The sequence below is a fragment of the Amia ocellicauda genome, chromosome 7 (assembly GCF_036373705.1).
Source record: "Amia ocellicauda isolate fAmiCal2 chromosome 7, fAmiCal2.hap1, whole genome shotgun sequence".
In the NCBI taxonomy this organism is placed as follows: Eukaryota; Metazoa; Chordata; class Actinopteri; order Amiiformes; family Amiidae; genus Amia; species Amia ocellicauda.
In genome coordinates, this window is record NC_089856.1 from 44,250,963 (window position 1) to 44,273,475 (window position 22,513).

The window sequence follows — 22,513 nt, forward strand, 5'->3', positions numbered from 1 at the left end:
TTTTGTTGCGTTTCTAAGAAGTGCAGGTTGAGAGTTCATCCTCATGGCGCCAACAACCCTGTGCCGATTGAATATTTTAATGCATTTCAGTTCAAAAAGATGACTTTGACCTTTTATATTTTCGTAGAACTTAAAATTGAGACGCATGTTGAGATATTGAAAAGTTATTTATGTAAAGAAAAACAAAGTTGCCCTACCTCCTTCTACATCACTTTAACAAAGAAACAGTTAATAAGCAGGTCCTGTGGATTGTTGTCACCTATTGTGGTTGACAAGTATTTATTGGCGCAATATTTACTCTGTTATCCCTGTTCATTGTGAAACTTAATGTGTATATTTTGAAAGTATTAGGGCAGCTCAGGCTCACCAACATGATCTATGTCAAAATATATGCTTTAATTCCATGCTTTACCTTCATAATAGTTTGGGATTATGATTTTTACAACAATTCGTGTATTTTGACTTCTTCCAATAGTGTTTATAGTATGTATCTGTTTTATGTTTAGTTTTTTTGGTAAGAAATCAGTTTCACATGTCCTAATATCCATGACATGTCTCTCACATCCTGAAGCTTAGTTCTTCCTGGAGATGTAGTCCCCATGATTCAGTCTCCTCTCATCTAGAATGTACTTCCACATTTAAAAAGGGGAAGCAATTCATCTAACTGAGCAGCGTCTGTCACGATCCCCGTTCTGTCATGAATTTAGCAGGCTGATTTACACCGATCAGCCGTAACATTATGACCACCTGCCTAATATTGTGTAGGTCCCCTTTTGCTGCCAAAACAGCCCTGACCCATCGAGGCATGGACTCCACTAGACCTCTGAAGGTGTGCTGTGGTATCTGGCACCAAGACGTTAGCAGCAGATCCTTTATGTCCTGTAAGTTGTGAGGTGGGGCCTCCATGGATCGGACTTGTTTGTCCAGCACAACCCACAGATGCTCGATTGGATTGAGATCTGGGGAATTTGGAGGCCAAGTCAACACCTTGAACTCGTGATTCATCAGACCAGGCCACCTTCTTCCATTGCTCCGTGGTCCAGTTCTGGTGCTCACGTGCCCATTGTAGGCGCTTTCGGCAGTGGACAGGGGTCAGCATGGGCACCATGACTGGTCTGCGGCTACGCAGCCACTTACGCAACAAACTGCGATGCACTGTGTGTTCTGACACCTTTCTATCAGAACCAGCATTAACTTTTTCAGCAATTTGAGCTACAGTAGCTCGTCTGTTGGATCGGACCACACGGGCCAGCCTTCGCTCCCCACATGCATCAGTGAGCCTTGGTTGCCCATGACCCTGTAGTCGGTTCACTGCTTTTCCTTCCTTGGACCTCTTTTGATAGGTACTGACCACTGCAGACCGGGAACACCCCACAAGAGCTGCAGTTTTGGAGATGCTCTGACCCAGTCGTCTAGCCATCACAATTTGGCCCTTGTCAAAGTCGCTCAGATCCTTACGCTGCCCATTATTCCTGCTTCTAACACATCAACTTTGAGGACAAAATGTTCACTTGCTGCCTAATATATCCCACCCACTGACAGGTGCCATGATAACGAGATTATCAGTGTTATTCACTTCACCTGTCAGTGGTCATAATGTTATGGCTGATGTACTTGGAAGTTCAGGCTGTTTTTTTTTTTTTTTAAAGACTTGCTTTCATGTTTTGCTTTTTGCTGTTTTCACTTCACTTTTTTATATTATGTTGTTCAGCTATGCAAGTGCTTTCTTCATAAAGCATATTCTCCCCAGTCCAACAAAGGTGGAAGCAGTGTACCAGATCAATGTTTATTAAAGTATAGGGTCCATTCAATGACTCATTCTTAGGAGAGCCAAGAAATCATTATCTAAGTATTGATTTTTTTTCTTCCACATTAGAATTATTTGCCTCTAAGAAAGAGCAGAACACTTCTTACTGTCTCGAGAGATACCTAATAACAGATCCTTGGGTGCTGAATACTCCCCTATATATTTTGTATCTCTTTAAACTAAAGATATTGAACAAAAATTTTTTACACAGTACTGCTTTTGGTTTTATTACATTTCTTTACCTAATAAAAAAATGTAATAAATAATCATCCTGCAAACCAATAACCAATCTTTCCAACAGTCAACAATTCAGGGATTCATGCACGTGTGTCTAACAATTTTGAAAACATCACATGTCTAAAGTGATCATTATGGGGCACATCCCAACAATATTATTTTCTGCTGTGCTGTCAGGGAGGCTATAATTAGACAAGGCTGACTAACTGGAGTGACACCGATAAACCGTCTGCCGGTGCGATCGACCGGAGGCAGATGGGATTGGATTAGTGTTGTTGTTGTTGTTGTTGCCTAATAGCTGATTAAAGACTACCAGTGCTTTCTGATTTTGTAATCTCCTGTAGACCAAACATATTTTAAGACGTTAACCGATCTCTTTTTCCTTTAATTAAGGCAGTGCGATGTGGTGGCTGGGGAAATACCATCTGGCTTCAACTTGTTCAGGCAAATACCTCTGTGGTCTAATGATGGATAAAACTACACAGTAAGTGAGCGCAACCTGACAGCAAGTACCATAGCCAAATCTTCCTCCTGCCAACATTGTTCGTTCATCGTTCATTTGTCATAACCCTTCTTCGTATCATTAAGCACTCCTGGTCCATTGTCCATTCACACCTAATCGTCTCCAGAAGCTTGTTGTTCTGGTTTTGATCTTCTTCTGTCCTGCTCCATTGTACAGTATTTGAGAGGCAACTGGTGACATCTATTTCCAAACTGGTTGTTCTTCTTCTGATGTAAACAATTTAAGTTTACTCCTCCTGAGGGCATTGTGATTATGATACAGCACAGAAGTGCCTTTGGGGCAGAATTGGTTGTTAATGTAAATTCAGAATGTCAAAGAGTGTTTTTGAATGTCAAAAACTATTTCTATGTGTTCTTCCTGTCCCAGAAAGCAATACAAGTGTTTGTTTGTATACAATCATATCTTTCTGTCACACACACACACAATTGTTGGTGCCGAGTGTTCACAACTACTCATTTTTCTCTGACTCCACTTTCGTCCGAGAAGCTCTGGTCCTGTCCTGAAGATTCATAAACAGAAAGCTATCATGATTACTAATAGTACACTCTCAGCGTCATTGTGTGTTAACTAACTGTCCTTAATCTATTAAATACCCACATCTTGCTGCGGTTCAAACTCTCAAGCTTATTATTACACCTGTAGATCAATATATGTTCCCTTCTTTCCCAATGTCATTCACTGTCATGTGCAGATGTTGTTCATGTGGTGATCATCTTATAATTATTTTGTGTATGTACTACATTATAGGTCAGCAATTCAAAAGTCTCGGATACAATTGTCTGTTAAATTACTAAAAAAACAAGAAGGAGTTGATTATGACTCTAAAGACTGATATAAAACAATATTGCCCTCTAGTGGAAATACATTAGATATCAGATTGTCTTTCTATTTGGGTTCAATTAGATCATTTCCAAATCTCCAAAGCCTGCAAGACTCCTTAGGATTGCCCTGCTTTGATACATACAAATGTGAAGATGTGTTCAAGCAGCCCTCTGATCTTTCCAAATATAAAATCAGATCTGTTCACCTCTAATATGTATGCATATTCTGAAAAGATTATAGTGTTAAAACAAATGTACACTGTGGCCCCCAAGAAAGAGGTAGTATCTCCAAATTGAATTACAGTTGGTGAAGTTATAAAATAAACTTAATTAAAGGTTACATTTTTGTATTATGCAATAACAAGATTAATTAGGAACAGCAGGGTGGGATAGTTTCAGTTTCAGGATTTAATTAGCAGGGATTTACCTTTAATAATTAAAAGCAATCTATATTAACTAGAGATCATAATTATGGGGTCATAATCTTACCCAAATATAACAAATATATTATGAATCACGGTGTTTATTTATATATAAATGCAATAACCTTCTCAAAAGAATACACAATAGACTAGCAGTACATAATTTCCTCTCAATTTCCTGGCAGTATTCCTCTTCCCCTGCTAGCAATCAGAGCCGCACAATCTCCGGGCGCTCTGTCACACACAATTAACCCTCTGTCCCCATCTATTGTGCATTCAGTCCTCATTGTCTCCCAGGGTATGTTTCTGCTGGTTATGATATTGTGTCGAGCTCATCTTACAGTTTTCCGTGGGGGTAAAAGGGCAGGCAACTATAGAGACCAGCACGTCAATTTAAAAACTGGTTCTTCTTCATCACTCTGATGCAGTTAATTTAGGTTTACTCACCAACAAGGTGTGTCCTTCTGTGTATTGTCTAATGTTAATTAATGGAAAGATAAAACAGCGTAGAAATGCCTTTAGGTGAAAACTGATATGACGTCGCTAATGTTTGCCCTGTTAAGAATGTTACCAAGCAAGACAAAACAATTGTCCTGCTTGATTAAGTACAATTCATTATCATTTATCGCTGGAACCAAGCCAAGCAGTGGTATCGAAATCTGGTTCCAGCAGAGAAGGAAATCTACTAAAAGTTCATCTGTGCTTGAGCCGCACGTGAATGCTGGTGAACATTTATGGAACCATTTTTGCGCCTATCGCCCTCTAAATCCTAATCCAATGTCTTTTAAAGTTTAGATTTACCAGAATTACAGCGTGTGTTTAATAGGCTTGTGTTTCTGCCCAGCAACAGGTCTCTCCTCACACATGCTTTAACCCTATTCAACATCTCAGGAACTTCATATACATTTTTCTTTATCTTCTGACATAGAAAAACTGAGATAACACTAATATTGTCATGGGATTAACATCCACACTTTGCCTGGGAACCAAAGAATGTGTTTGCGAAGGGAAAATAGCAATAGAAAAATGAGCAGTGTTGATGCTGGTCTGAGTAGGAGGTAGAGAATGAGACGGGTTCCTTATACTTTAACAGTGGACGAGAGTTGGAGCGACTAGGTTGAAATGTAATGTGTTTTCCAGAGTTATTTAGACTTATAGACGGTACACTACGCTAATTTATGACCTTCCTACAAAGAATTGTGTACTTCTCATGAAGAAAGTGCCTCAGAGTATTCTAAAGTTTAAAGTTTCATCATTCTTTCTGTTTGATACCAACAATATCCAGTCTAATATATGGAGGAAAACTATTTTACTCAATGGACCTGCCATGCCTTCAACTAAGAATTGAATCATCAAAGGAGTAACTGAGGAACTGAAACAGCAAAACCACTCACATTGACATAATTAGAGATGAACTGCACCATTATGGAATGGATTGAATTGAATTTAACAGAATTTATTCACTTATCCAGGGACGTCTCTGGTCAGGATCACATCCTCATCATGAACGACATCATAAAGAGCTGGGCTGACATCATGACCTTTGGCGGAGGAAGATACTTCATCGTTCCCACAGGGGTCTTTCTGTTTGCCTTGCTTCTGGCTAACCCCATATCCCTTTTCGCCATCTTCTCCAGCAGCAAACTCCTCCAAGAGACGCGATACAAACTGCTAGCCAACACCTTGATCACCGATTTACTCTATTCCTTCATCTGCTTCGCTCTGACAGCCACCAACATCTCCCCTGTGATTTTCCCCGACCTGCTCTGCGAGATTCTACTCAGCCTTCAGACGGTGGTGTTCTTTTCTGGGTTCCTGAACATCACCGCCATGGGGGTGAACATCTACTTGGCCATCAACTGGCCTCTGCAGTACAACTCCATCTTCACTCCTTCCAGGGCTGTGAAGCTCATAGTGACTATCTGGCTCCTGTCCTCCATCATCCCCCTCGTCTCGTACATCCTCCTCTCCGGTGACCAAGGCCTGCTTTGTGACATACCCGTGTGCTTCTTCAACATCCTGTTTTTTCTGCCTCACCCCAACCCCGTCGTCCAGGAGATGAACTACGTCGCCGTGGTGGTCATGTGCACCGCCTGCTCCGTTCTGGTCTTCGTGTGTTTCTACCTGCTGGTCTGGAGGACTCGGAAGTCGGGCATCTGGACCGGGATGCACTCCAAGGCCAGGCAAACCATCACCATCCACTGCCTCATTTTCTCCTTCTACTTCCTGCCCACCATCATCATGGTCATCCAGAGGGTCCTGCTCTCCTACAGGCTCATGCACATCAAGTCTATGCTTTATGTCACCATGACTGTCAGCAATGTCGTGTTGCTGATCCCCAAGGCCTTGACTCCTTACCTGCACGGCTTCAGGTGTGAGGAACTCTCCGTGGCCATCCAGTCTCTGCTCAAAGGCAGGTCCCAAATCAGTCCTTCGGGTTGAAAGAATCATCGTATACCACACACATATCCATAGGGTTTGAGATATGGCCTATATGGCTGCATTTTATAGACCATCAAGGATTATATGTCATCACAGCACCACACGGAAGTACAAATTAACTTTATCTGAGGAAGACGCTCGATTACATTCATATTTTTCCAAAATGACAGTATTTTTGTTTGTTTTTAAAGGAAAAACAATGCCAGATCTCACAGGACATGAGAGGTGGGATTTGTTGCTGGGAATATTCCCTAAAAGTTATATTTCAGTGCAGTAAAGTTTTCTGTGTCAAACTGATGTTTATTTTACCCCTCTCCCATGTCGGAAGCTGGATTAAACAGAAGAGCAATGGAGGGAAGAGCTGGGGGGCTCCTTCACGCAAGAGGTTCTCACAGTGGGAAGATGGGAATGGGGTTGAGTTCATCCACGCCAGTCCTCCCATTGCCATAATAATCTGGGCGGCATCATCAGCAGGTCGGTCAGTTGGTCAGGTTGACCCAAGGTTAATGTCCATGCTGACCGAGGACTGGGGAAGTAGGATCAGTTTGTGAACTTTCATCATTTACATCATAATGGGAAATAAAGTGCATTAAAAAAAAGGTAATTCGTTTTTCTGACTGCCATATTATTGATGGTTAAATATGGTTTCTTTAACAGCAACATTAACCAATTTAAGTTTTAAAAAGTATTTCATTTTAGATTTAAATCTCTTAATTAATACATATGATTTTTTCAACATTTAATTTGTCTAATTTGCGGACTACAAGGCTGGTATTAAGACTCAGATTTCCTTAAGATAGATTGTTTTTAAACACTTTTTTTGGTACCAGTCTTAGATGTTTAAAAACATAGAGAGAAAAAAACACACACAATTGAAATGCACCCACACACATTACCAAGTAATTGACAGATTTAGGCAACATTGGTATGCTTTCCATTCAGGCTTAGAAATAAAGATGCCGGGCAACGATTTCTTACCCGAGTTTAAGTGCAACTGGAAAGAGACCCTTAGTGCCAGTCACCCATTAGGCTAATGCATTTGAAAGTCTCCTGGCTGGAGCTATTTCCATTATTAATAGAAAGATAACCCTTCTATTGACTCATCAAATCGGCAATCCTGACCATGGTAACCGAACCATTCATGAAAAAGACGGAAGCTGACTTTGTGTCTTCATATACAGGAGAGAAATGATTTCAGTCGCCACAGAAACATCAGAACCCGAGAAAGCAATAACAAAGGACATCTACAGAGAGCAGGGGATGTGGAGCAGATATTTAAAGACAAGCAGGCTATACTGCATTCATGTTTTCAAACTTGATGCTTAAAGACCAGAATGGTGTTGCACACTGATCTCTTCCTGATGTCCTCCCACTTGTCTTGTAAACATGCCTGGTGTGTTTGTGTGATCATTTGCTCTCCCCTGTGTCAGCAGTAACAATGTATAACCCTGTACCAGTTCCAGAAGTTCTTTATGCGATGTTCTTTACCCCCAAAGTTCATATTATGAACTCACAAACAACATGGACTATTTCTGGACCACAAATTCAAAGCCACATGAACTATGAGCACCTTTCAATGTTTGCAATTTAAAAGCTACAGTTTATAACCACCTGGTGTGGAGACAGTTAATCTAGATCATTTCCTTCCAAAGGTTCTCACACGGTCAGAATTCAGACCAGCTCATGATGCTGTCAATAAAAAGCACCACATGCATTTTGAAAACTCTCGATCTTGTTTCATTAACAAACTTATTTAATTTTACAAATGTATAATTTTTACAAGAACATATACATCCAAATTAAGCTTGATAAGTAATAATAATAATATTGGATATATGTACATATAATTTAAATTGGGGGGAAGCAGTTGGATGTCCTCACTCCATTCCTCCAGTCTTATTTCTTGCTCCTCCTGTAACCTGTACTGTGATCACTGTCCTCACTGTCAGAGTCTTCCTCACTCTCTCCATCCTCCTCCTCCTCCTCCTCCTCACTGCCGGAGTCCAACTGCTCCTCTTCCTCCCTCTCCTCCTCCTGCTGCTTTCGAGCCAACAGCCGCTTGAAGACCTCAAACTCTTCCAGTGTCGTCCTGGCTACTTCGGCAACGAATGTCTTCTCCGGGACCCCCAGGAAGTCTCTGAGTTTGGGATTGGCGACACGCGTCTGCCCTTTCTTGTCCGGAGTCTCGAACAGCCCCAGGCACTCCAGGTAGGCATGCCGGGACCGGACTTCATCCAGGGACACACGGAAGAGCCCCGACTTGATCATCTCCGCCTGTCGGACCCCCATACGGAAATAGGCATACTGCGGGGGGACGAGAGATGAAGGACGAGAAACCAAACGGCGCATCAGGCCACAAATCACTGCCCACAACAACTCATAGGAAACCATAGGAATTAGTTTCTAGGGGCGCTGGACAAACTTTCTCACCTGAAACTTGTACTCCACTTGGGCCATGTCCTCCAGCAGGGTGGCCGGGGTGTCGCGGAGGATGTCGGTGACCTGCTGCCCCGAGAAGTGGCACCTCTCTCGGAGGACGCGGACTGCCGTGTTCAGCGCCTTTGGGGTCCGAGTCAGGAGCTGGGGGCAGTGGCTCAGCACACGCTGCAGGCTGCCTGAGGGAAGGAAGGGAGATGAGGGTTACCAACAAACGGGTAGAACGGAGGACCATCACTCCTCTCGAATAACAACGAGACCCTTCGAGCATGCTTTTATGAGTGCTCTGGTTGGCTACGGTCTCTCTCACTTTGGGACACATTTATAATTAAAATTCATGGCATTTTACCAAAGAAATTCACAAATTTAGAAGATGAACAAAAAAAAACTATATTCAGAAGAAACACACCCACCTTCCAACAACCCGAGCTTCCGCAAGTTGTCGATGCGCTGCTGCAGCTGAACGACCTTCATCCGGTGGAGCTCCGGACACTTGTCCAGGACCTTCAGGACACTGGACGGGTTCAAGCCCACGGCCACAAAGGCAGACAGCATGGCCAGGCGCTGGGTGGCCATGGGTTCCCTTCTGTCTGACACACTTTTGAGGAGCTGCACAGACTGGGTCTCGGTGAAGCCCAGATCCATCAGTGAGCGAACTGCCTCCTGCAGGGCTTCACCGACCAGGCTGGCCTTGTCCCTAGTGTTGTGGGAAGAGGTCTCATGTCTACCCAGATCCCCTGCAGGCTCCTGGGGGTCCTGCCTATAGCTGGAGCAGAGTTTTCTCCACAGACCACTCGACTGGGGAATATAGCGTGATCTTAGGAGGACTGGACTGTGCAGGTCCAGGCCAGGAGGACCAGGAGTTCTTCTGAGGAACGCCAGAAGCACCACCTGAGGAAACAATCACTCGGTTAGTTGCCTAGAAGACTGGAAACACAGTGTGTCTTTTTGCGTTTATGTAAGACAAAGACTTAAAAGTGCAGAGAAGCTTCCCCCACTGATCATAATCACAGTAACTGTAGCCAATTATAATAATACATGGTCCATTGCTTGTGAAAACGTTTTTATAGGTTTATTTATATGTATGCATGTATATATTGGGACAAATAAAAACTGCTCACTTAGCAAATGTAAATTAATACAGGGTTCAACATCACCTGTGCGGTTTTGTAAGATTAGCTGTTATATGTGCAGGTTTATTTATTTAGGTTGTTTTGTATATTAACACATTCAAACATACGTGTGAACATTTACAAAGCCGACTTTGATTTTACACAGTGAGACCCATCCACTTGTGTTATTCACACATAATTGACGCTGCACGATGCGAGTGATCTTGAGTAGAAAACACAGCAGATGCAAGAGCTGCTCGACAGTCAGTAAAACGCGCGGGTTGTGGTTTTTAATATAAGATGAGTGAGAGAAGCAATTAACACATACAATATGTGCAGCACAAATTCAACTGACCTGCCGACAACCGGGACGCATGTTGGTTTATCTGTGCAGCTGCAAACCTCTTCCCCCTAAAACACGAACCATGTGCAACATTAGTTCCATTTAGAGCTTTTCAATGCTTTGATGTTCCCTTGAAATAATAACTATAATTGAAAGAATTTTAAGGTACTCTGTCTGCCTGTGACAGTAGTTTTTGCATGATATATTACTGGATATGTATTATTTTTATGGTAGTATAGTTTGCAATCGAAGTAGTGATAATATAATTCAGGTTAGGAGCAGTTTGCATCAGTAATGTAAGTAGATGTGGTGCATCAGCAGGTCTGTTCATGTTCATCGTAGTATGTAAGCTATTGTAGGTAAGTATTATTATTATCGATAATGGAATGGGAATAGCCCCAAGAATAATTAAGTAATTAATTGTGGTAGAAGGCAGCTTAAAAAAGGTGTCATTAGGGAACAAGAAATATAATACGGGACCACGGGCTAAAGATGAGGTTGTGATTTGTATCCCTTACAAGATTGCAGTGTGGTCTATCGTGATACAAATACAGCAAGGCCTAGTGTGGTGTGGCATGGTTAACTTGTTGTATAGTTTCAATAGTAACAAATATGGTTACAAATGGTCAAGTGTAGTGTGGTGTAGTGTACAAATTTCCATCACAGACAGGCATGATCAATCTAGGTTCCTGTTGGCCGTCGGGTGTGACTTCCACAGTCTCTCTGGTGTTCATCTTCATTTGGTTGTAGACTTTTAAAGGGTTTAACCCAACCAATCATATTCAAACCCCTCTATGCCATTCACTCAACACACAATGAGCTCAGACACCACCACGCCCCTCTCAGATTACTTGTGTTGCCGAGTTTGTGCGGTACTTTAGGTAGTGGGACTCTTTCCGTTTAGGCTTAAGGTCATACGATGAGCATAGGAACTCAGGCACCCAATGAACCCCAGCTGTTTATATTCGTTCGTACCGTGCATAGGGATGTAAAATGGTTCAACTTTAGGCTGTGAGGAGACCCGGGTGGAAAAAGTATTTGCCAAGGTAGAGATGTGCTGTAGCCTAGCATACATAATGCTAACATGGTAAAAACATGCTACACATTTTGTAAAGGCATGGTAAACATGGTAAAATATAAAATCATTGAGAAAAATATTAGGAAAATATGGTATAATAATAGTAAATAGTATCAACCTAATAAAAGCATGTTATAATCTTGGTAAAACAATATGGTAAAATCATCAGGAAAATGTAGTAAAATCATGTAGTATACCATGGTCATATCTGAGGTATGAAAGTGTCATTCAAAGCATCTCTCACAGCCTCACACTGACCAGTAGTGTACTGCTATAAAAAGAAGAAGGTATATAATATGGGCCACATGTGAAGCTGAAACACTTCTGTGTCACATGAACAGTCCTGTTGTCTAATCAATAAAACAACAAAACATTTCATAAAATAACTTTAATGATTCGCTGATTTCATGGAGTTAAACATAAAAATAGGACGAGGCACTTGCGTCAGGAAGTTTAAATGATAGTACATAAAAAATATGAATACAATTATAAATATAATTAAGGGAGAAAAATAACTTCAGGTGTGCAATATTTTTAGTTCCTTTAAGAAACTTGTGCATATTACAGACATATGCACATTTAATTAAGCAATGAAAAAAGTATACAGATCCTTCATTTGAAATTCTGGATATAAACATTCTCTGTAGAAGTGTTCACCTCAACACTGCGCTACAATACCATATTTTAAATATTAATTAGAACCGTTTTGGTGATTTATAATATTCCATAGTGTGTGTACTCCACATTTAGTGTCGTTATAGTTTGCCTTTTCCTTCAATGCTTCTCCTTTCACACGCCCTGTTATGTACTCCGCATGATTCTGTACTTCAGGTTAATCGGAGAATGTTATATAGTAGTTAATTAACTTTGCATACAGAGTAAAACATTACTGCCAAACTAGAACACCAGAGTTCCTTCAGCCAGGGATATATTCCCACAAAATAAACGAGAATTTTATGGAAGGCATTATAGAAGAAATGCAACAAATAAATAGTTAAATTTAAAAATATATGTGAACTTTGTGTGGGGACTATAAATATAAAAGTGGGCAGAAGCCTTCAACCTCCTGTGTCCTCAACGTGATCGTCAGAGCCTCTACTGTACAGGGTCTGCATCCAGGCAGGGTTTAGCATTCGGCCACTAGAGGAAGAGGAAGTCCGCTAATCTCCGATTCATGAAACCGTGTTTGATGTAAATCAATTTCATTCACATGAGCGACCGTCACTTCCTATCTGCCATTAAAACTGCCCCAGAGAGGGTGAGGGCTGAGTGCAATCCCAGGACGTGGCAATTAAGTCAGTTTCAAGAAGATTATATGTCAGTTTCAAGATTCACCTCAGGCCGTGTGCAGATCCTGAGCTACACACCTGTCTTCCAGTTTCAGGATTCAGTTTAATTCTATCAGGCCATCATTCCAGCCTTTTTCAGTCCTCACTCATTAGGTACTTGAAGAGTTCAGACTCCAGGGCAGCCAGTGACGCTCCTTCCTCATTCTCTTCCTCCTCCTCCTCCTCTCCCGTGGGCTGCCAGTTGGCATCCGAAAGCCCCGGGCAGCCAGCATCTCCGTTAGTCAACAGTGACTCGTCTCCCTGTTCCTGACCAATCTCACTGCGGCAAAGGGGAGCTTCTGTAATGACAAGAGGGTAAGAAATGAGTGAAGAAATCTTTAAATTACTTCAACTGCTTATAGATTATATATTATAATGTATAGTAGTTATAGATTTCTGCAATTTTCTTTCTATAGGTGTTCTAGAAGCCAGCGTTTTTCATCTTCGCAATCAAACACAGACTAAAGCATCGATAAACGACCTCAAGCAGGTCAGACCTCTCTGATCTCTCACGAATCAAAGATTAAATCATTTAAAAGTGGACAAGATAAAGAGAGAGACAAAGAGAGAGGACAGGTCTCGATCCTCAGGAGAAGCCGCCGCCTGGACTCTGAGGGACACGGACAGGAAGCAGTCATACCCACGATGCCCCGCTCACCTTCGCTGCCCAGACACACCGACTCCCAGCTGTAGTGCGCCAGGTTGATGGGCTGGCCGACCCAGGGGCAGCTCAGCAGCGCCTCCAGCGTGGTCCTCTCCCGGGGCTCGGGGTGCAATAGCCCCAACAACAGAGTGTGCAGCTCTGCCGGGGGAGGGGAGGAGAGAGGGGTTTATCCGACAACCGAGAGGCATCAGCTACAGCGTAAAAAGCACAGAACCCCCTAGTCTAATACAGAATCTGCTGGAATAGGTAAATCCTGTAGTCGGTAACCTGGTCCTGTCAGTTTCCTTTACCTGGTGAAATCCAGAACGGGGGGTTGAGCTGGGCCTCCAGGGTCTCCTCTACCTCACAGAAAGGGTTTTCCCCGAACAGCAGGGTGTACAGGGCCACCCCAAGGGACCACATCTCCAGCTCCGGGCCCTCGTACCTGCCGCCCCCCAATAAGAGACAACAGAGCACGTGAGGACGAGGACGCGGCACAGATCCAGCCTCTGCGTATCACAGTTAGAGGTACGTACGGGTTTCCCAGCAGCACCTCGGGCGAGCAGTACTCCAGGGTGCCACAGAACGTGTGGAAGAGCCTCCCCGGCTTCAGCACAGCGGCCGACCCGAAGTCGATCAGCTTGACGTGGAAGTCCGTGTTGATGACGACGTTCTCGTCCTTGATGTCTCGGTGTAGGATGTCCCTCTGGCGCAGATAATATACCGCGGCCACCAGCTACAACACAGACATCCCACAGTTTGGCATGGGTTTAGGACTGCGGGATGGCGTTCTCCCCGAGCCTCAGGCGCCACAGGCCCTCACCTGTCTGAAGATGTAACTGGCCAGGGGCTCGTCCAGGCAGGGCTGCTTTTCGATGAACTCGAACAGGTCCACCCCCTCTCCGTGCTTCTCCATCACCATCTGGAAGAAGCTCTCATTCTCGAACACCTCCAGCACCTGCGAAACAGACCGGAGAGGTGGCAGTAGCGACTAAAATGCATTTATGTCAGTTCTAGAACCAGAAACAATAAACATTCTTAATTGATCCAAATAGTGCATGTTGAAGTTCTATTATTTCACACATCAAAAGTAGAAATCAAGACGGCAGCATCACAGCATAACTTAATCTGTTAATTAACTACTTTATAAATCGTTTTAAAGCCCTCCCATTGCTTCCTCACCTTGATGATGTTGGGGTGCTGAAGTCTGGTCAGTATAGCGATCTCCTGGCTGACCCGGCCCATGTCAGGATCATCCACCCAGCAGTCACTCACGATCTTGTTCTTCCTTATGAACTTCACCACCACCTGAGGGATGCAAGCGAAGAGCAGGAGAAAAGGGAGGCGGCTGATCAGAATGAAAAAGGTTAATGAAATACACTATCAAACCCTCGTTAGAAAGACTCTCCCAATCACAGAGCCAGAGAAAAGAGAGGATCTGAGGTTTTGGGCAATGGCACTCAACTAACCTCTTCTCCATCGCTCCGCCGCTGGGCTTTCCACACAAACCCGAAGGCCCCCTTGCCGAGGGCGCTGAGCGGGAGGTAGTCCTCTTCGAACTGCCCCTCACAGGCCCGCGACTCCTCCAGGTCCTGGGGGCACCGCAGCCCCTCGCCACGCGCCGCACTGCCTTGTATCACCTGCAGGGGGCAGAGACTCTGCATCAAACCGTGCTCCAACCCAGAGAACCTTGGGTCTCTGGGGACAGCGACGTACCTCCCCGAGGCTGAGTGCGGAGGCGTCGTGGAAGGAACCGCAGGGGCTGTCCCGACTCGAGCGCAGGAGCCCCGACCTCTTCAGTTTCTCCTGCCGAATCCGGTGATGGTTCCTCACCAGCCAGACACAGAACACCGGCTGTCCGCTGGGAAGTGCCGTGCGGTGGATTTCAAACTGCACACCTGAGGGTGGAGAGTTTGAGAGCTCGTGAAGGTGGTCAGTTTTCCTTTTTAAATACGATGTTTAAAAGGAATGAGAACAGACAGGAAATGAGAAGATGCACCCACTCAATCTGGATCCGTCTCTGTGATAGCAGTTGCCCTCGTATTGACCCTCCTGGATCTCCTTCGGCGCCCCACTGGGCTGTTTTTTGGGAGTGGAGGTCGTGGGAGTATCGTCATTCATGAGGGGCTGCAGGAGTGGCTTTTTATTCAGCAGACCTCCATCATTCAAGTCATCCATGTTTAAAAGACGCCCTTGATCGGAACACGGGCCCCACTGCCTCTGGTCCATGTCCAAGAGATCGCCTTTGCCTCCCCCATGCCGGGCCGGGCCCTCCACGTTGGTCCCGACTTTAGTGTCCTCGGTCTCGGACTCCAGCACATAGGGCGAGGGGGTTCTGAGGAGCTCGGAAGTGGCGCAGGAGGTCTGAGACAGATCGGCCTGTAGGAGCTCCAAGCTGCCACTCAAGTCTAGGTTGTGCAGGGCCCGAGATAGACCTTCACTGGACTTCATGTCTGGGCATTTCCCCGAATCTAGAGGTCCAGAAGTTGGCCCAGTGACCTCATGGAGATCTGGTCCAGAGATCCCGAGCCACTGCTCACAAAAGCCAGAGGAGGACTGACTGCCCAGAGAGATTACTTCAAAGCTGGAGTTCTCTGTGGTCTTCGAGTCCAACAGATCATTTTTACCCAAGTTTGAAACTGGGAGAGTCCCTGCGGTCTTGGAGTGAAGCTCTCTTGAGTGCCTAGAGGCCCGAGACACAGATCTACAGTCCTCTGTGGCTGTAGGCTGTGGGTCGCCCGTGTGGGATCCCTGAGACGACTCATCCAAGCAGGGGGTTCGCAGGAGGGCACTGGTGGTGTCTCCCTCATGCTCACTGAACCCAGGCGTGACCCGGGTAGGTTCGCTCACCAAATCCGTCGTGCTATTTTGCCTGTGGTACGAGGGCATCAAAAATTACTTTCATGTTAATATATCTCCATGTAGTAAATGAGTGTCCATCATCGCAAAACATAGGAACGGTTCAACAGATACACTCACCTAAAGGATTATTAGGAACACCATACTAATACTGTGTTTGACCCCCTTTCGCCTTCAGAACTGCCTTAATTCTACGTGGAATTGATTCAACAAGGTGCTGAAAGCATTCTTTAGAAATGTTGGCCCATATTGATAGGATAGCATCTTGCAGTTGATGGAGATTTGTGGGATGCACATCCAGGGCACGAAGCTCCCGTTCCACCACATCCCAAAGATGCTCTATTGGGTTGAGATCTGGTGACTGTGGGGGCCAGTTTAGTACAGTGAACTCATTGTCATGTTCAAGAAACCAATTTGAAATGATTCGACCTTTGTGACATGGTGCATTATCCTGCTGGAAGTAGCCATCAGAGGATGGGTACATGGTGGTCATAAAGGGATGGACATGGTCAGAAACAATGCTCAGGTAGGCCGTGGCATTTAAACGATGCCCAATTGGCACTAAGGGGCCTAAAGTGTGCCAAGAAAACATCCCCCACACCATTACACCACCACCACCAGCCTGCACAGTGGTAACAAGGCATGATGGATCCATGTTCTCATTCTGTTTACGCCAAATTCTGACTCTACCATCTGAATGTCTCAACAGAAATCGAGACTCATCAGACCAGGCAACATTTTTCCAGTCTTCAACTGTCCAATTTTGGTGAGCTTGTGCAAATTGTAGCCTCTTTTTCCTATTTGTAGTGGAGATGAATGGTACCCGGTGGGGTCTTCTGCTGTTGTAGCCCATCCGCCTCAAGGTTGTACGTGTTGTGGCTTCACAAATGCTTTGCTGCATACCTCGGTTGTAACGAGTGGTTATTTCAGTCAAAGTTGCTCTTCTATCAGCTTGAATCAGTCGGCCCATTCTCCTCTGACCTCTAGCATCAACAAGGCATTTTCGCCCACAGGACTGCCGCATACTGGATGTTTTTCCCTTTTCACACCATTCTTTGTAAACCCTAGAAATGGTTGTGCGTGAAAATCCCAGTAACTGAGCAGATTGTGAAATACTCAGACCGGCCCGTCTGGCACCAACAACCATGCCACGCTCAAAATTGCTTAAATCACCTTTCTTTCCCATTCAGACATTCAGTTCAGGAGATTGTCTTGACCAGGACCACACCCCTAAATGCATTGAAGCAACTGCCATCTGATTGGTTGGTTAGAAAATTGCATTAATGAGAAATTGCACAGGTGTTCCTAATAATCCTTTAGGTGAGTGTAGTTAACTATCTATGACGAGGTCCATCTGAAGCAGACCTAGATTAACTAGATTAACTCACCCGCTGAAGGGCGTTGAGGCCACAGCTGGGGAAGAGAGCGTTGATGGGACACTGCCCGCATTCTCCAACTTGGCACTGGTGTCGGTGAACATCTCGCCCGTCCCGCCCGGAACGGTGCCCTGCTCCTCTCGCGGCACCATGGCCATGTCTCCGGCCAGCAGCGGACCACACTCTGTAAAAGGAGAGACCAGGCTCGGTTTACTGTCTTTCAGTGAGGTTTTAGATTTGATAATTCTGAAGAAACCCCAGGGCCCAAGTTCTCGACCAGAGACTTACCGTTTCCCTCAGTATTTGTCTCGACTGAAACAGGAGGGATGGAATGAGCGATGGCATGGCTCCCACTGAGTGCGTTTGTGTTGCCAGCTGCTCTATGGATATCTAGATGTCAGGTTACAAATGGACGCATCGCATGAAAACGACAGAGGCATAAAGCAGGCAATTTATGACGTTGATGAAGATGTTTTGACAGCAACAAAAGCAAAAAACAAGTGAAGCAAGATACAAGGTGTTATATTTATGTTAGCACAAGGGCAAAAACAAAAATGCATATAGATCACACAGAAACAAATTCACACAATGCAAAATAAACAGAAACGCACTAACAAACAAAAAAAAAAAACCTAGGAAGATGTGGTTCTTGGATGGGGGTACAAGATATCAAGTCAAATGGACAGTTTTAACTTGTAAACTGTCCTTAAGTTCAGTTCCATCTAAAACATCAACACCAGAAGAAAGCGTGAGGAAAAATCATGAACACTTTCCAGATCTCACTGAAGCACTAATCGGAAACAGATAATGAAAGACAAGCCCTTATAGAAGAATCAATATGTAGGTTACCTGCAATGCTTGCGCACAAGTCCACTGGATCGCCAAGCCCGTCCTCCACGGGGGGCAGAGAGCTCTCCTCCAAGGCACACAGACTCTCATAGAAACCTGGCATCAAAAAAGTGATGCTCTGCAAAAAACGACCCAGAAAAAACACAATTTAAAACACATCAGACTACATTTATAATGATATCCTAAAGTTTAATTGAAAGTATAAAGCAAACTGATTGTAACATAACATTTTTGCGATGCACAACACTCCGATCCCCTACCTTCCCCTGCAGTTCGGTCTTCTTGTAACCAAACAGCATCAAGGCAAAGTTGTTGTTGACGCTGTGGATCGAGCCGTCAGGAAGCAGAGTCACCAGTCCGCTCATCGCTGTGAACACCCACAGGTTTGCGCTGAACGCCAGCCCCAAACCTGCTGAAGGCTGTCCACAGTTTTCTTCTTGTGCTAATGGGTTGAAAGGGGGGAAAACAATTTGTTCAACAGGAGAAATGACTACACTACAAGAATGAGAAGAAGAACAATTGCATGAATACCGGTAAATAGATGTAATTCAGCCAAAATAACATACCAGACACCTGTGCGTTGCGGGGGGGCAGGGAGTGCTGTTGTGGTGCTTCGTTGGGTGTGCGATGCTCTACACCATCTTTGGACATCTCAGCATCAGGCGTCCTGGACCAACCAGTCCCTTTAGTCATGTACTGACCTTTTCCAGCTCCCCTGGAGTCTGCGCTGCTGGACTGCTCTGTTAGATGATCTGTTTTCCCACAGTCCACCACATCCTGGAGCTTTATACTGAGGGGAAAAGTGGTGCCATCCCTAGACCTGCCTGTCAGTCTCTGGATCCTCAGGGTCTGTAGGGAGATGCGTGTCAGAAAGTGAAAAAAAAAAAAAAAAGATACACGCATCAATGGTGAGGATTAAAAAACATGCCAACAACCATTTTTAAATGTGTTCTCGATTCCCTGTGGATTGTGGATGATGACATTCAAAGAGAAACAATGGATACACACCAAGGGACACAACGATCTTTTTCACTGGATCTGTTTTACAAACAAAAGTAAGATCGCTCATTTACTGTAATTGGTAAATGCTTCTGAAAGCTGACAGAGCCATTCCCACAACGGTATGAATTTAAGGAGAAACTGACCTTGGGAATCTCCCTGACGTTAGCTGGGATGTGCAGAGAAGGAATGAAGTCGGCAATGGGAAGCCCGATCACCTCGTCAGATCTCAGGTAGCCATGGAGTTTGGCAAACACAGAATCACAAGACAGAATTTCGCCCTGAAAGCAGATTAGACATCCGAGCAGATTAAATAAAACTAAAGCATTGGAAGCATGCCCTCCAAATAGACATCCTGAAATAAATCAAATGAACATAGCACTTACATTGTGTGTGAAGGAGACACAAGCCGATATTCTCTCTACTGGCTCCATCACCACCAAACAGCGGTTTCCCTCCAGGGTCAGTCTGTGGGCCCACACAGACACCGGGACCTTAATGCCAGAACTACTCACTGCATCGACCTGCGGAACAGAAATTGTGTCTCTGCATCTTCCAAGTTAACAAAACACTGCATTTGAAGACAGACATCTATTAAGCAAAACATTTTTCTTACCACTTTTCCTGACACCATGATTAAATTCCCATTGGTCTGCAAATGCTCTTCCCCCAGAGCTTCCTCGAGGGTCTGATTGGTCTTCCTTAAGAGACAGGTCAACTTTAATCCAATCAGCTCCTGGCTTCTGTATTCAAATAACTTACAAGCCACTTCATTGGCAACAAGTATCTGCAATTGAAATAAAGAACATCAGTTAACCAAGACTAAAATGTAAAGGAAACTGGTCGTTAAGGATTTTGTGAACTATGTTTCCAGGCTGGGCCGCGTACCTCTGTGGTCTTAGTGTCCACAGTGAGGATGGCTTTTTTGGGGTTGTGAACAGCGGGAGTGACTGAATGGTTGAGGGCTCCCTTGGTCAGCTGCCGGAGGAGAGAGCCGCTGGAGTTGGACAAGGACAGAGAGCCCGGGGGGGTCCTGGAGCGGGACAGGTCAGACAGCTGCAGATTTCGTGCAGCCACGGAGTGGAAGCAGAAAGAGTTGATGTCATCTTCTGGAATCAAAGACAAAAGCGCAGATTCAAATCCCCCGGGCGGGACAGGAGGACAGGACAACCAGAGAGAATTACAGGTTCACAGAATCCTGTCTCTGAATATCCATCTTAGAAATCATATGCAGGGCTGTGAATGTGCCAGATTTACTATTATTTATTTATTGGCACATTCCTTATCCAGGGCTTATGGTTTACACAAGCATTTCAATAGTGTAGTAGTAAAATCAAAAGTGACAAAAGCACAATTAATATGAAATACAAAGCATACATCCTAATTGATATCAGATTCAGGGTCCCATCTGTGAAACCATAAAATACAGATTAATATGTGTTGGCTTTAATTCGTCAGGGTTCCAGTTTGAATCCGGTTTATTATGATGATATCTGCAGCAAAGTTTAAAATTATTTACATAGGGAATGTAGTTTTGTCAAACGTGTTGCATATTCACAAGTGTGTCAACTGGCAAGATCATATGGCTCCATCAACTTCATTATTAATATTGAAACTCAATGTCATTGATTAAAAAAACATAGATTAAATTCCAGCTCTAACGTCCAGTCAGAATACAGCCAATTCCCAGGGCTGTCTGACCTGAGATGGATCCGGTGATGTGGCACAGCTTTGGCGCTGGGCACCGGTAACGGTACGGCTTGCTGGCACAAGGGTAGGACTTGTTGAGGTCAAAGCTGTCATCGAGGGGCAGGGAGGACGCCATCTGAGAGGGGACTCCGCAAAAAGAGGTCCCCTTGGGTGGGGAGCTGAGCTGCTCTGAGGAACAGCTGGAAGCTTTAAAAAACATCTTCACCTGCAGGACCAACACGCCAGCACTTCACCAGCCTAGAACAAGAAAGGTCACTGTCAGAAAGCAATGCATGATCTCCAGACCTTAGACTTTCTTTCCATGTATAGCCATACAGACACGATACACGTCGTTTGAGCATGCGTGTAGGAATGTGAGGCTGACTGAAGGCCAAATACTAGTAATGGCAATAGGAAACACGACTGATATACTGTTAAACGTATGAAGATTAAAATACAATAATGCAAAGTGATACTTTAAATGTTCGGTTTAAATAAAGAAACAAATGTTCAAACTCCATCGACTGACAACCTACCAGCTGTTTGTGTTTGTGTTGTTGTGTTGTCTTCCGGGTAGCGAAGCACAGCAATGACGTTAACACTTCAAACTATACATAAAAGGAGTGCAATGCATCGAATTTATGTATGCATCCCTCTCTGTATATATATATATATATATATATATATATATATATATAATGATTAATGTATTCTTTCCATATAATGACAAAAAGTTAACTAAAACTCACCAGAATAACTCCAGTACTTTACTGTTCAAAGCTGCCGAGAACCCAGTGCAACCCGTAATTATTACAGTTCAGGATATAAAGACACTCACTGTAAAATAATGTTACGATAAAAAATGCCAGCATCGGTGCACAGCTATCGCGTCATATCGTCATGTTCTTACATTAATTCGCATTGGACTACTCCTGGTTATTGTGATTTTATAAAAGCAATGTTTGCAAACCGTGCTCCGTTTCGGACTGCGCGGCAGCCCTGGAAATGCCAAAGGACTGGGCGGGCGGACCAATCACAGAGCCGTATTTCGAAATAGTGCACGGCCGGGGCCAATCACAGCGCTTCCTTTGGCGAGCGCACCAATCCCGGCGAGGGGGCGGGACCTGGCGAGAGGGGGCTGTGCAGCCCTTGTTGCTATGGAGACGGGCTGGGTGTGCTGTAAACAGAGTCGCTCGCGAGCACGACACCCCAGGAGGCCTGACGTCACTCTCATTGCGCCAACATATCATTAATTAACATCACCCAGCATACAGAGCTACAGATATCGATTGCTATTATATATATATATATATATATATATATATATAACCGCATTTCTCCGCACGTTACATCCTTGTTCTTGCAGATATATGCAAAGAGGATTTTAACATGTACCTGTTAAACAACCTGTTCCAATACTCCTTACTGCTTTATTTGTGTATGCATTAATTTATTTATTACAGAACAAGAAGGCATTCAATGCACGTTTGTCCTGTATATTTAGCAACCTGTTTAAGGAGGCAAATCGAGGGTGACGTCAAGATCTGGA

General features: G+C 44.3%; 3 protein-coding genes across 3 annotated transcripts; 1 reads left to right on the forward strand and 2 right to left on the reverse strand.

Moving 5' to 3' along the window:
- The first annotated feature begins 5,288 nt into the window (after window positions 1–5,288).
- Window positions 5,289–6,820, forward strand: LOC136754159 (probable G-protein coupled receptor 148). Its single transcript, XM_066710491.1, has one exon. It carries the CDS (start codon window positions 5,314–5,316, stop codon window positions 6,250–6,252), a length of 939 nt encoding a protein of 312 aa, XP_066566588.1. The 5' UTR covers window positions 5,289–5,313; the 3' UTR covers window positions 6,253–6,820.
- Window positions 6,821–7,984: 1,164 nt separating this feature from the next.
- mterf4 (mitochondrial transcription termination factor 4) lies at window positions 7,985–10,229 on the reverse strand. The gene is made up of 4 exons (XM_066709832.1): window positions 10,156–10,229; window positions 9,102–9,579; window positions 8,683–8,867; window positions 7,985–8,556 (listed from the first exon to the last, which is right to left on the reverse strand). The coding sequence occupies exons 1-4, from the start codon at window positions 10,174–10,176 to the stop codon at window positions 8,149–8,151; spliced, it is 1,092 nt and encodes a 363-aa protein (XP_066565929.1). The 5' UTR covers window positions 10,177–10,229; the 3' UTR covers window positions 7,985–8,148.
- A 1,279-nt stretch (window positions 10,230–11,508) lies between these two features.
- Window positions 11,509–21,959, reverse strand: pask (PAS domain containing serine/threonine kinase). The gene is made up of 20 exons (XM_066709833.1): window positions 21,714–21,959; window positions 20,977–21,222; window positions 20,164–20,384; window positions 19,892–20,062; window positions 19,662–19,799; window positions 19,422–19,556; window positions 18,843–19,125; window positions 18,537–18,718; window positions 18,277–18,394; window positions 17,716–17,817; window positions 17,440–17,611; window positions 15,196–16,064; window positions 14,909–15,090; window positions 14,662–14,832; window positions 14,375–14,500; window positions 14,016–14,150; window positions 13,729–13,928; window positions 13,504–13,637; window positions 13,208–13,351; window positions 11,509–12,848 (listed from the first exon to the last, which is right to left on the reverse strand). Exons 2-20 carry the CDS (start codon window positions 21,182–21,184, stop codon window positions 12,646–12,648), a joined length of 3,894 nt encoding a protein of 1,297 aa, XP_066565930.1. The 5' UTR covers window positions 21,185–21,222; window positions 21,714–21,959; the 3' UTR covers window positions 11,509–12,645.
- Window positions 21,960–22,513: the final 554 nt, after the last annotated feature.

What these genes read in the sequence shown, in the direction of transcription:
- LOC136754159 (XM_066710491.1), top strand. Translation starts at nt 5,314, where the DNA reads ATGAACGACATCATAAAGAGCTGGGCTGACATCATGACCTTTGGCGGA.
- mterf4 (XM_066709832.1), bottom strand. Translation starts at nt 10,176, where the DNA reads ATGCGTCCCGGTTGTCGGCAG. An exon ending in TGCGTCCCGGTTGTCGGCAG is followed by an intron (nt 9,580 to 10,155) that starts GTCAGTTGAATT and finishes TTGTTTCCTCAG; the next exon opens with GTGGTGCTTCTGGCGTTCCT. An exon ending in AAGTGGAGTACAAGTTTCAG is followed by an intron (nt 8,557 to 8,682) that starts GTGAGAAAGTTT and finishes GTCCCCCCGCAG; the next exon opens with TATGCCTATTTCCGTATGGG.
- pask (XM_066709833.1), bottom strand. Translation starts at nt 21,184, where the DNA reads ATGTTTTTTAAAGCTTCCAGCTGTTCCTCAGAGCAGCTCAGCTCCCCA. An exon ending in GTGTCTCCTTCACACACAAT is followed by an intron (nt 19,557 to 19,661) that starts GTAAGTGCTATG and finishes ATCTGCTTTCAG; the next exon opens with GGCGAAATTCTGTCTTGTGA. An exon ending in AGCACCCCAACATCATCAAG is followed by an intron (nt 14,151 to 14,374) that starts GTGAGGAAGCAA and finishes TCTGTTTCGCAG; the next exon opens with GTGCTGGAGGTGTTCGAGAA.